At 33.1% G+C, this 14,606-nt stretch overlaps 1 protein-coding gene across 2 annotated transcripts; it reads right to left on the bottom strand.

The window, feature by feature from the left end:
• Positions 1-1,300: 1,300 nt before the first annotated feature.
• Positions 1,301-9,971, bottom strand: LOC145316756 (transitional endoplasmic reticulum ATPase-like). Of its 2 annotated transcripts, XM_080157480.1 has the most exons (13): positions 8,940-9,154; positions 8,545-8,628; positions 8,005-8,074; positions 7,350-7,774; positions 7,089-7,176; positions 6,664-6,983; positions 6,221-6,565; positions 5,748-6,084; positions 5,230-5,438; positions 4,614-4,857; positions 3,911-3,946; positions 2,104-2,189; positions 1,301-1,752 (listed from the first exon to the last, which is right to left on the bottom strand). In XM_080157480.1, exons 1-13 carry the CDS (start codon positions 8,954-8,956, stop codon positions 1,584-1,586), a joined length of 2,430 nt encoding a protein of 809 aa, XP_080013606.1. In that variant the 5' UTR covers positions 8,957-9,154; the 3' UTR covers positions 1,301-1,583. The 2 variants fall into 2 exon arrangements, with proteins under 2 accessions (XP_080013606.1, XP_080013607.1); XM_080157481.1 differs by lacking the exon at positions 3,911-3,946 and having other exon boundaries at positions 8,940-9,971.
• Positions 9,972-14,606: the final 4,635 nt, after the last annotated feature.

The raw sequence follows: 14,606 nt of genomic DNA, 5'->3' as shown, positions 1-14,606 counted from the left end.
AAAAATAAAAAATGCTTACTTAATTCAAACAAAAATATATATTCCATTATTAAAGCCTTTATTTGAAATGCTGGGTGTTTCCTACCTCCACTACCAGACTTTTTAATTTTAATATTTTTTTTTAATCATGAGGGAACCCAGTGCACCAAGTCAGACTTAATTTTGACTAAGACCAAAATTACAACATCATTTCTAACCTTACATAAAAACTATCCATGAAAATCGTGACCCCACACTCCCTCTAAAGATTTAGGGAGGTGACATGTAAGAACCCCTTCCCCCCTCTTCCAAATTTTAGGAGCGTGTGGGGGGGAACACACATGACGGTGTTGATGATGATATTGTAAGATATGGCAAGTATGATTATCAAAAATCTTAGAGAGGGGGACAATTCCCCCTTTCCCTTATCATTAATCGTGGCTACGTTTCAATTCTACGTTTTGATGAAGTAAAGAGAAGGAACTTAATACTTGGTGTCCGCGTATTTTAACAGGTATTAAACAATCAGCAAAATAAAATCATTTAGAGCTTATAGTATTAAGAATACTAGCGGATGCGCATCTAGCATCTAGGTGCTGTTTTCGGAAGGTTAAAGATAGATATAACCATTCTCAGACTTCAATTTGAAAAAAATATAGCATAAAACCTACTCAATACAATTAAATAAACTTTGTAGAACCATTAAATCGAGCCGTTTATAAGATCTTTTGAGACAAAGGAACAATTTTCAAATTATAGAATAGGATTTGTAGTCTTAAATTTAATTTTACTAAAAATCAAAACTTGGTTGGTTCGAAGAAGCACCACCATAAGTGACAAATCCGGAAATTAAAATATTAAAGTTTTATTGTTTGCAGGAACTCATTTTTTGAGGGTTACGTTCAATATAAGGCCTAACAACGCCTGCAGGGTTTTTATTAAATGTACATAGACTGTCTAACTAACCTCCCATAAATAAAATTTTATGATCTCAGTTACAGACTAAAATAACACTTACAGCAGATCTACCTAAAAAGTAGGTAGTTTTTCACATCTGTTGTACCTAGAAGACACCAGAAAAAAGTTTTTACTCTAATTTTAGGTTAGGTTAAGACAAGGGGAAAAGGGCCCGTAGTATTAAAGTCCGCAAAAGGAAAAGGAACGTGTTTAGTTTCCTTAAGGACCAAAAAATAAAACGTGACGACGCCAAAAATTCTTACTTTTTACTAAAACTACAACAGACATTGTCTTCTTAACATAGTAACATAACACCACCATTATAGAAAGCTTCGCTAAAAATTTATGTAAATTAATTACAGGATAAAATATTAAAAGTATTTATTGAAGGATTAATACCAAAATTTAAATATAATCACATATCCAAACGTTTCATAATAATAATTATTTTATTTATAATTCACACTAAAAGACTGAAGTGCAGTTATTTACATAAAAGTTTTATCAAAATAATTTTTCCCCCATCCAAACAGTCATATTTTCAAAAATGTGGTTAAAAGATCACATTATGTGCTAAACTACTGAATATAAATTAAAAACATGACCACTAGGCGGAGCTAGTTATACTTTAAAATAACAAAAATAAATTAGTTATAAAGGTCGTCCTCGTCATCATTGGCAAAGTTGCCAGCGGCTGGTTGACCGCCAGATCCGCCAACCTGGTCAGGGAACCTGAAGTTTGTACCGAATCCTCTGGACTGCTGCAAGGTCTGAGAGAACATCTCGTACTTCTTAATATCATTGTCAGAGACGGATCTAAAGAAAGAAAAATTACGTCTAATATTTGTGACATGTTTTAATGCATCAATAACATGGAGAAACATCAAAGGAAACTTCCATTAAACCAGTTATAAATTTTCGAAATAGGACAATGGACGATAAATTTATTTTTATCCTCAATTTGGCAAATAAAATTACCCTGCACTGTAGATAAAAAATTATTTGTGTTAATGTTTTATAACTGCTACTTCGTAACTATCATCTAATCTAGAAAGTCCACATGTTTTTAGGCCAACAAATGAGAACCAATGTCCCCCCCCCCCCCCCCTTGGGAATAATACTAGTTTAGTTAAAGTGAAGCAACTCTATAATAAAACTATTACTTACCTCCTGGCAAATTTCATGGATTCTTCAAAATGTTTCTTAGTAATTTCTGGTACCGGGTCCTCTTCATCTACATCCATTGTGGCGCCCTAACAAAATTTTCGTTATATAAAACTAACAGGATGTCTGTATATCTTCTGTCTGCTTGTACAGAAAGATCTCGCATACAGCAGGACCACTATGGTTCTCCGTTAAAAAGAAGCATTTTATAGGCACTGACACGGTTTTTGACTATTTTGGGGGAGGGTACCTCCGCCCTACAAAATGTAATCGCCCCAAGAAAAAACATTTACCAAAAAATTTCTTTTAAAAAACAAAAATTAAAAGTGGGGGGGGGGGGGGGGGTGTGTTCTACTCCATACCTCTTTCAAGTGTTCCTAAAGGCCTCTAGGGGAAATTACAGATAGTAACGAATAAATTGATAATTTTAAGTAAGGGAGCCTCTCTATAGAGAGATTATCAATATCTTAAATTATTCATAAATAATCCAAGCTCCCCCCCCCTTCAAAAAAACCCGAATAATATCATTAGTCAATTCTTTGATATTGAACACCCCAAACAATATTCCAGAAATACAATTTTTTTTCCGTCTCAATATGAAAAAAAAATTTAAGGACAAATGGAAACAAAATACCTACAGTTGTAGAAAATCAAAGCAATGTTAGTTTGTTTGACTTTAAGATTTGTTAGTTAATATATCTTGTCATTCTTGTTTACTTTAAATATAGTATAGTAGTGATGGGAATCCGGATCCGGAATCCGAATCCGGAATCCGGAATCCGCCTAATTTTCGGCCAATTTTGGAATCCGAATCCGGATCCGGAATCCGTTTTTTATAGCGGATTCCGGATTCTAAATTGGTAGGCTAAATTTAATCTAAATAGGTTAGAAAATACCAAGCACATTTTTAGGACATACGTAGCACTTAAATTTATAATTTTACTAATGTGATGTAAATGTTTTAGTTATGCTGGAAGTCAACACTTTAAACAAATCAAGGCTTCAACCAAGTAACATAGTGATAAATTAACGAAAAAAGCTATCCCTCTGTGACGGACGGCCTTTTAAAATACTGCTAGAATCCGGAATCCGAATCCGGAATCCGCCAAAAATAAGAATCCGGAATCCGCAAGAATCCGTCACTTTTTTTGACGGATTCCTTCAGAATCCGGAATCCGAATCCGGCCCTAAAATTCGACGGATTCCCATCCCTATAGTATAGTCTAATGTATTCCAAATAAGTTTAGTTTCTATGTTGTAATATGAAACAAACTTATCACACTTTTCTCAGGATTTTAAAGTTAAGGATAATTTATAGGTTTTAATCAACAACAAAGACAATTTTGTTCATAAGTAGCGTAGAAACAAAAAGACATACAAGACTTGAAAAAAGTGAAAACGCTGTCAAGTCTAGACTGCGTAGATATTGTTAAGTAAAGCAATAGATTATTCCTCTAGATGGTATCTCAGACAGAATAATTCACACCACAAAGATTTTTGTTTACATTTAGTTTTAAAATCGACCATCGTAATTTTTGGACGATATTTTTCTCAAAGCAAAACTTTTTCCAAAGAAATTCAACTATTTACAGATAACTTTATATCTGAAACAAATGGAGTTATAATGTAGTCTGATCGTTCCTGCGCTGTGTTCCTCTTGGTTCAATTAAGGGACTGTTTAACGTACGGACGTTCTAAAGTTATAGAATGGCTTAGCTAAAAACAATGAGGTCTTTTAATCATTGTTTCAAAGATATAAATGCTTATTATTAGTTAAAAATTCACAAATTTACAAGAATACTGTTGTCACCTTCGAAGACCATTTAGAGGCCGGAGCTTTTTTAGCCTAATATAAAAATACAAATAAAAGTCTTGTTACGTTGTTTTTTGGCTGAAAGAAAAATATTTTTGAACAACTACCTATGTATTTTACTTTTGTCATTTTATTTTATTTTGACAGGGACAGGGCACCAAAAGAATAACTCTTTTTCTTGCCCCTTTTTAAATATTTTTATTATACAAGTTAGGATACTTTAAAAATTAAAAACAATACGTTTCGTTTCAATAATGATGAACTTTACAGTTTAGAATATTTGCGTAAAATTAGGAGGTATATTACCCCCATCCCTGTAATTTGCCTCGTGTAATAAATAGGTCAATACTCCCCCCAGACAATGAAATATTTAGAAATATAAAAAAAGTGCATATTGTTGATTGCTTTTTGATTTACTTGACAATAAGAAGGAAAAAATGTAAAATGCATAGGTATTTTAAAAATTATTTATATTAACAAGCGATCTGCATTATATATAAGAAGATTTTTAAATGAAGAAAATCTTTAAGTGTATCAAACAAGCGTTATATCAATACGAAAAGAATTAGGTAAAGTAAAAGCAAATTACAGCACTTTATTTTCCTTTCTTTCAATTACTTAGTATTTATTCAATTATATGTAACGGACATACGGACAAGGAATACTTAATAGAGTATCTACGCTACGTGAAGTTTCTTACCGCCTTTTGTTTCTCTTTTTCCCTCTTGATATCCGCCTCAATACTTTCTCTGATGGCCAGCTTACACGCCCTCTGACAGATCTCCGTCAGGTCAGCGCCGGAGAAGCCGCGGGTCATCTTTGCCAGGTAGGGTACGTCCACAGTCTTGGCCACAGGAGACTTTCTCAGGTTGGCCTTCAGGATGGACATCCTGGAGCCCTCATCAGGCAGAGGAATGTAAATGAGCTGATCTAGACGGCCAGGCCTGAAAACAGGAAAATAATTGCAGATTGAAAATTATAGAATTCCACTTTTTTATGTCAAATAAATATCAGCGATCAAAGTTTGTCATCACTGCTTATTCTCCTCTATTTTTAGAAGAAAACGAGCACAGGACTTCTCAATTCATCACAAATTAGAATTTACAGATTTTCCTTGAGTAGCGCAACAAAGTTTTTGTTGGAAAAGAGAAAGAGGTCTCAAAAGTCTCTGCATCAGTAGAAAATCTTTTGTTGATAGAGATAATATAGATGTAATTTTATTTTGCAAGGAATTACTAAATTTAAGTACTTGCTAATTCTATTTAAAGAAAACCTTTGCTACCACATATGCTATTTGTTTGGTAATACTATTGTACCTGAGAATGGCAGGGTCAATGATATCAGGCCTATTTGTTGCTCCGATAATAAAAACATTCTTCTTGCTGCCCATACCATCCATCTCTGTGAGGATCTGGTTAATAACTCTGTCACTGGCACCACCAGCATCACCAGAGGTACCACCACGAGACTTGGCAATACTGTCCAACTCGTCAAAGAATAATACACAAGGGGCAGCTGATCTTGCCTATATAAGGATTTTTTTTGTTTTATGTAAGTCATTCAAGATATTTCAATCAAACTTTTTTTGATAATTTATGTAACATTAAAACGGAATGATTGGCTTGGGCATTTAATTGAAATTTATGGGAAAGATAGTTAAGATGAAATAGTCCTAAAATAAATCTAGATCTTTCTATTTATTAATGATTATGTCAGCAATACCAAGCTACTTTTAGATATTTATTTCTTTTTCATAAATCGATAGGACGTTTAACTGTGACGCATCCCTATTCATTTTAAAAATAGTCAATAAAACATGTAATATTGCACTAACCTTGTCGAAAACATCTCTGACGTTAGCTTCAGATTCACCAAACCACATGGTCAACAATTCTGGACCTTTGATGGAAATAAAGTTGGCCTGGCACTCGTTGGCAATTGCCTTGGCCAACAGAGTTTTACCACAACCAGGGGGACCATAGAAGAGAACACCTTTGGAGGGCATCATGCCAAATTTTAAGAATTTCTCTGGATGCTCGACAGGATACTGGACAAGCTCTTGCAATTCTTTCTTGACATTCTCGAGACCTCCGATGTCCTGCCAGGTGACTGTGGGCACCTCCACAACCGTTTCTCTGATGGCGCTTGGGGTGCTCTTGCCCATTGCATACCTAGGTGCAAAGTATTTAGGTAAATATGTTTTCGGTCTTATGGATATGATATTTTAAAAGCAAAGAAATTAAGATACCAAGGTTTGTGACTGTCAGTTGTAAATTTTCTAACACATTAGAATGTAAACTTTCATACCTGAAATTTTCCATGGTAACAGCCAAGCTGTCCAAAACCTCGGCATCGATAGTTTCATCCTCCAGGTCAATGAGATCCATCTTCTCTCTGATTTGTTGTAGAGCAGCCTCGCTGCAGAGGGCGGCTAAATCAGAACCAACATGACCATGGGTCTCGGCAGCAACCTGGTTCAAGTCCAGATCCTCGGCCAACTTCATGTTCTTTGTGTGAATTCTAAGGATCTCGAGTCTGCCTACGGCATCGGGGATACCAATGTCGACCTCGCGGTCAAATCTACCAAATCTACGCAGGGCAGGGTCAATGGAGTTGGGTCTGTTGGTGGCAGCCATCACAATAACATGAGATCTGGATAAAATAAAGTCGGTTAGTGGACTTTACAAAATAGTTTCCAATTGATTGAAGACAATCTAAAATAATTCTTACTAACAAAAATGAACTATTACCTCTGTTTAAGGCCATCCATAAGTGTGAGAAGCTGAGAAACAATCCTTCTCTCAACCTCTCCTTGGGTCTTCTCTCTCTTTGGGGCAATAGAATCCACCTCATCAATGAAAATGATAGCAGGAGAATTCTTCTCGGCCTCTTCGAAGGCTTTGCGAAGATTTGACTCAGATTCACCAGCAAGCTTGGACATAATTTCAGGTCCATTAATCAGGAAAAAGAATGCGCCAGTTTCGTTGGCGACAGCTCTGGCCATCAAGGTTTTACCGGTACCAGGAGGTCCGAATAGAAGAATACCACGAGGTGGCTTCACTCCGATAGCCTGAAAGATGATAATGCCATTAAACCAGTCTAGAGTTTTTACTAAACTAATTTTAAAAGTCTGTAATGGCAATTATAAAACATTCAATCTTGTAAAAAGAATTACCTTAAAAAGTGTGGGATGTCTTAATGGAAGTTCAACCATTTCCTTAATTTGAGCCAACTGTTTTCTGCATCCACCAATATCATCATATCTAATAAAAATTAATATTGTTAGGCAAGTATCTCATAAAAGAAACATTTACTATAAAAACAAAAGTCCAAGAGGTTTGAATTGCCCTGCTATACATGAGTGACGTCCCCTCCTGCGCGGTACAGCACAAATTGTATATCCCCCACTTGATAAAAAAAAGGTAGATCAACTTACCCAATTGCATTCAATGCATCCTCTTCATCTTCTCTGTTGACAGGTTCACCCTCGCAGTGAATAACAGTATCTGGAGCAACTATACAATAAGGAGAAGGATCTGTCTCAATCACTTTAAACTCCACAGCCCTCATACCACCACGAACAATAAATGTATCATCTTTGTGGATTGGTCTGTATGCTTCAAGGAAATATGGCTTTAGATATATTTCGAACCAGTTGCCGGTGAGACCCTCGACAGAGTCATTGATTGGGAGCACCTGGACGCGCTTGCCATACTTGACGTCTGGGCAGGATTGGATGGCTACAATGTCGCCGAGTCTGACACGCAGGTTATTTCTGACAACACGGTTCATGCGGATTTTCTCGTCAGAAATAGTTTCATCTGATAAAACAATGCAAACGGTTTCTTTCCTTTTCTTTCCCTAAAAATGTGATCAACTTGTTATGCTTATTTAAATAATTTCAGTGTAGGTATACCGTTATGAATAGAATATTCTAAACACTTAATTCATCTTTACCTTAAAAGCTCATGGAACATTTTGTATGTCAAGTTTAAAATCCATCGCAAAACTAGGATGTTTTGTTATGTTCTTTACGGACGGACGGACTAATTATAAACTAAATAATCTACTAAATGCATATAAAAATTAACCTTAAGCAGGACAGTGTCTCCTCTAAATAATTGTAGTTCATCCATCTTGGCGACAGACAGTGCAACAACACTAAAAATATTGACTTATCATATAAAATATTAATATTAGATACCCGGGATTTTGAGGGATAAGCCAATGGACGATAAAATTATAGATTACTTCAATGATCGAGGGAGGCGCGGGGGTGGGTTGAAGATTTCTCTGACTAGTATTCCCCATTCCCTGTTTCCCTTGCAATGGATCTAACAAAGGATATAGTAATAAATATCTAAATTCTATACAATGTACAAATGTAAATCTTTAGTTTATAACAATAAAACGACTGAGCCCCTAAAGTCGCTTGAGTTTGAGGGTAGAGTCTCTTTCTCTTGGGGAGTATAGTTGTATCCTTCCCCGATAATAGCTGGACATATGAGTGGTCAAAACTTCACTGCAATGGAGAACCATATCGTTCAGCGTTTGGCGAAAATTAGGTACACACATAAGACAGTCGGACATCCTATTACTTCAGTACAAGGAAAAATAGTAGTAAAATGAACCTGTTATCATCGTTAACGGCATCTTCCACGAGAAGCCTGTTTGGTCTCGCCTTCTTATTCAAAATAGCCGTAGCTAACTCTTCACTGAAAAAAAAAGTTTTACTTTTTGATCTATAATCAATAGTTCTAGATTTATCTTTAAAAAATCTTTAATTTCATATTTTATACTTTAATTAAAGACGTATTTAATAGGATTTATATCTTTAAATTCTGTCTAATATAGTTATTCCTTATACAAAAAGCATCTCAATAGTCTAAAAAAAACACAAAGAAATTTAAAGTTTTTGAAATCATTATTTCTTTTGTAGTTTTTAATAAGAACACTTAATTTTATGAGTGGTAAGTGACATTTTTAACAATTTAAAGTTAAAGTATATATAATTATCAATTCTTACCCTTTTTTATCACTCATTTTTAGCCGGTACTACTAGCAAACGTCGCTTTCCTTTCTTTCTAGTTTCTTTCCGGGAGAAATTATTTTGCAGACTCACTAAAACTTGATTGATGGATTGGCGCGAGAGAATGCCGCGTTGTTAAGACAAGTGTAGCAGACTGTTTTCCATTATGTCAATGGGTTCTTTGAGTATAATGATATTTTTGACGTTTGGATTGCAAAAAAATAAATAATAAAGAATAAACCTAAGTTTGTATAAGATATATTTTTTTTTATTTTAATATTTGATAAAATTAGTATAATTGTGATTGAATGTTCTTATGCTTTTCGTTAACTTTAAAGGGCTGCTTATATTTCAATGGATAGGCATTTGATATAAAATAGCTAAAAACCATCCTAATGCTAATGCTAGAAAAATAGTCTAAAACCATTCCAAGACTTAAATATGTAACATTGTTCTACATTTAAATTTTTTTTAAAGCACAAAAATAATTTTTTTTTTCATTGTGATTATGATTCCTCTTTATGTTTACTGGAACCGTATTTTTTTAATCATCAAGAAACGTAAAAATTTTTCTTCAAAAAAGCACTTTTAAGATTGTTCTTTCACTGCAAACTAAAGAATTTGATTCAACCTACATTACAAATAATATTTTTTTATTCATAAAATAGGTCGATTAGAAAAATGTTTTTACTAGTTCATAACAAATAATATATAATTAAAATTGTATCATTGTTACACTTTACTGTTGTAATTACACCCTGAATGGCATATCTAAAGTCTCATTTATTAACTTTCTCTTGATAATAAAACAAGGATGATATTCATAAGCAGAGCAGCATTAGAATTCAATGATGTTTGATAAAAGAATAACAAAATTCTATAAAGAAAAATTAGGAAAACGTCAACTGCTTCTTAGATAAGGGATAAACAGTGGTTAGAGCATCTGTATGTGTGAATGCGTTGTACTCTAGCTCAATACACAAAACACAAAACATACAGACATGCAAACCATTAGTTAATGAGTAACTCCGCTACTAAACTATATGACCCAAAATTGTTCCCCTTTAGAAATTGTAATGCTTAATCATTAATGACTTTAAAGTTGTAATTAAATATCATTGACACCATATAACTATGGTAACAATCATTTTAAGATATTTTTCGTAATGGTTTAAAAATTAATGATCTTATTAAATTTTAACGTAAGAAAAGAAAATGAGCAGAGAATAAAATCCGTTTCTTTGCCTAGAAATTTTATTTGTACTTAACCTGTTTTGGGGACAAGGTATTTCGTCTAACCTTACTATTTAATGGGTCTCAAATATCAACAATGATAAAAACTATGGCTAGCTTCGAAATAAGTATTTCCCCGGCAACAAAGGGACGAAATACACTTTATTGGGCTAATAATACAAGATTATGAAAATTTCTTTATTTTTCAACGTTTTGTAAATTACCATTGATGCATACACCAACACTTATGTGCACAATGTTCATGTATGTATGTACACAGAGAGTGTGTGTGTATGTTTGTGCACGGATAAATGTGTAAATAATAGATTATGGAAAGATGTACAGTGCATAAAAGTTCAGGGGGTTATGCATTGTTCATTAGCATGGCACAACACTTCAGTTTAACAAGGATGGAAATATATATTATTTACAACCACCCAAATTAAATTATATAAATTTTGACAGCGAAGATAACCTGAAAGTTAATCACGTTTATAGACAAACAAATATATGTCTATTTTCTTTACACCTTCCCTTTTATGTTTATAGTCATTTTCTTATTTTTTCATTGTAATTTGCCATTTCCCTTAGATACATATGTTCTTAAACTGTTTACATTTGCTTATTTTGCCTTCTCATTGATTCAGTGGTTAACAAGATCTTAACCAACGGACGGATTGTTCCTGTTTAGTTTGTACAATGGATAATTATCAATTTAAATATTTTGTTTTTTAGGCCAGGCTAGACTTTTTACTTGATCAAAGGGGTTTAAAAATATGGAGAGAGTGGAATATAGGCAAGAAACAGCACAACCAAATACAGTGAGGAGTTAGAATTAATCACTAGTTACTTTAGCGGATATTGTAATTATTTTTTACTATTGTTTACAATCCTAACCTCAAGGGTATAGCCTAGAACCGTCCTTAGAACAAGAATAAACTTCCTTAAAAAAAAAAGAGTATTTAATTCAGCCCCCAATGAAATTGTTTCATAATAAAGATAGACAAAAATTTTATGTAATACATAGTATCATGGATATAGAATAACTCACCCTAGAATCGTAGTAGCTATTTATAATGTAGATCATATAATAAAAAAAAACTAGTAACTTCTCCCCTCGCATCTCTGGTCTTCGAATAGGAAAAGATAGTCGGCAAAAATAGCCTAAAATTATACTTTAATCTTTTATTTATTTAAAGCCGATCCTGCTTCTCCTAATCGGTGAACACAATTGGTTAAGGGATTAGCGAGACAAAAAAACGTTCTAATCAGCTTAATTTAACAATAATCCACCCGCCATCCCCACTGAAATAGGAGGGAACAAAAATTATATCGGGACATGGATATCAAGGAGATGGGTTAAATTAGAAGGTAAAGGGGGTGGATTTCTAGTGAAGAGGGGGTTTTAGTTTCTAGTGAAGGTTGGAGAGGAAAAGGGTGGCGCATTGTAGACTGGTCATTATTCATAGCATCACCCTGTAATTAGATGAGCGACCCTTTCCATAACCTCTCATTTTTCATTTATCAGCAGTAATTATCCTGGAAATATGATGGTTAACATACTGGGTTACGCAAACCATTCCTTCCCCTTGCCTTCTCATTAAGATCAAATAAATAAAATTCTTATTGATATTTATCTTTTGTAATTTTCTGAATATTGTATGGCTTTTATTGAAAAGAATTGGTTTCAACCACGTCTTTAAAAAATATAAAAATCTACCATTTTCTTGTGCTTTATAAGACTCTGGATAGTTTGTCAGCAATAAATTTTGTAAAAAATACTGATTAATCTTTTTCTAATGTTTATCTTCGCTTTTCATTACGGATATTGTGATTCAAATTACACTGGTACCCAAAGTTTATAACCACGTAACTTTTAGGGTATTTTTATTTGAATATTTATTGTTTTTTTTTAACTAAAATATTTGATATAGTGAAGGGGTAATGTTGTTTATCATAATTGGTTAGGTACATCAAATTATTGTGCATTGTCTTTTCCTTTAAAATCCCAGAGTTTATAAACTTTATGTTTGTTTATTACTTTGTTTCTATGAATTTTGTGATTCTTGTTTTTATTTTTGAATGAAATTGCATCATGTTCCTACCTTCTCTTAGTTTGATAAGGAAATTTATAATGTGCCTGTCAAGAGAAAAGAATACTTTTCAAATAGGTTCTATTAATCAAGATTTATCAAAATGTATTACTCAATCAAAGAGAAACTTTGAAACTTCATCCCTGCTTTAAATGATCTATTTTTTACAATTAATATCAAAAAGCTCCCAAAATTGTTATGGTGTCCTTGCCCTCTCATCGATATTGACTTACAAGCACCTATCTTCCCAAAAATCAAATACAAATAGTAACCTTTCCTGAAAATGACCTACCTGTCAATTCTGCCAATGTTGGCTTTTGTTAGAGATGGACAACAACTTTTGTTTTATTTATAGTATTGGTTTTTATAAGATAGAGCTGATTAATAATTAATGTATGTCATTAGATTTTCAAGGCCTTTTTCTCCCAGGTGGGAAGCCAGCTACACAAGGCTAGAAGTGCAGCCACTAGTAATAAATATATTTCCATTAACAGATAAAAAATATGCTCTGATAAAAAATGATTCACGTTATACAAGGTCGAAATAATTTATGTTTAATGATTGCATAAATTCAAATTTAGTGCATAAAATATTCATTTACTCAATTGTTCTGAATTAAATGGATTCTGAGATTTTTAATTACCTTCCCATACATGTATAATGTACGTATGCAAGCTATGTTGCTTTGAATTTTTCTTTCATTAATATTGTATTTATCATGATTTAAACTTTAAGTATCGATTAATTTACTAACAAAAAATAAGGAACCTTATTTTCCACTGGCAGATAAGTTGATGCAAATTATCATTTCACAATGAAAAAGTCGCCTTATTATACTAGTTTCTCATTTCCTTCCAGTGTTTAAGTGTTTGACTTGATTTAAAATCATTTTTAAAATATGTTAAAGTAATACCTACAGCTGCTATGTTATTAGAGAAGGGGGAATGCTTTTGCCCAAAACAGGCGAAATACATTACCCTGCCCCGTCAGCACTTCCTACAAAGGTCGTTCAATTAAAGAGTTTGTTGTCTGGGATATTATTGGCATGGGACCTACTATAAAGTTCTGGTTCTACGTTGTAATCATCCATCCCTAGGAATATTAAACCCCTAATTTAAATATATAAATGGTTTAAGCCTCAGTTTCTTTCTCGTATGTTAAAAAACTTTAAATTATCTTCCTCACACCTCAACAATCATAAAGGAAACTGTGGAAAAAACACCGCCATTAAAAAAATGATATAAATGTAGTATTCAAATAGTTTATATTTTTAAGATTTTGCTCAGATGTTCTATTCTTAAATTTAGAAAATCAGCTCCTTTTTTCATATGGCTATCTATCTATTTATCATGTATTATTCAAAGTATTATATCCTATTATCTATCTGTCTATCTCTGTACATATATGGTAATCCTCCACACCTATCTGCACTTGCTCTACATATTCATATAGATCAACATAATATGGATCATGTCAAGAATATCAAGAATATTAGTTCTCTCCACATCTATCTACACTTGCTTTACATATTCATATAGATCAACATAATATGGATCATGTCAAGAATATCAAGAATATTAGTTCTCTCCACACCTATCCTCACTTGCTCTACATATTCATATAGATCAACATAATATGGATCATGTCAAGAATATCAAGAATATTAGTTCTCTCCACACGTACCTATCTACACTTGCTCTACATATTCATATAGATAAACATAATAAGGATCATGTAAAGAATATGAAGTATATTAGTTCTCTCCACACCTATCTACACTTGCTCTACATATTCATATAGATCAACATAATATGGATCATGTCAAGAATATGAAGTATATTAGTTCTCTCCACACCTTTCTACACTTGCTCTACATATTTATATAGATCAACATAATATGGATCATATCAAGAATATGAAGTATATTAGTTCTCTCCACATCTATCTACGCTTTACATATTCATATAGATCAACATAATATGGATCATGTCAAGAATATGAAGTATATTAGTTCTCTCCACACCTATCTACACTTGCTCTACATATTCATAAAGATTAACATTATATAGATCATATCAAGAATATGAAGTATATTAGTTCTCTCCACACCTATCTACACTTGCTCTACATATTCATATAGTTCAACATTATATAGATCATGTCAAGAATATGAAGTACTTTAGTTCTCTCCACACCTATCTAAACTTGCTGTACTACATATTCACAAAGATCAATGTTCTCAGCTTTCAAGATTTTCTTAAGGTTTTCTTGCGCCTTGAAGATATAACGAGAAAAAATGATTGTCTGGTAAAATTGACATGATCCAATATTTATCATT

The sequence above is a fragment of the Acartia tonsa genome, chromosome 4 (assembly GCF_053477335.1).
Source record: "Acartia tonsa isolate MP-2025a chromosome 4, ASM5347733v1, whole genome shotgun sequence".
Classification (NCBI taxonomy): domain Eukaryota; kingdom Metazoa; phylum Arthropoda; class Copepoda; order Calanoida; family Acartiidae; genus Acartia; species Acartia tonsa.
Note: the sequence above shows the minus strand (reverse complement) of the source record. Positions and strands in the feature narration are given on the sequence as shown.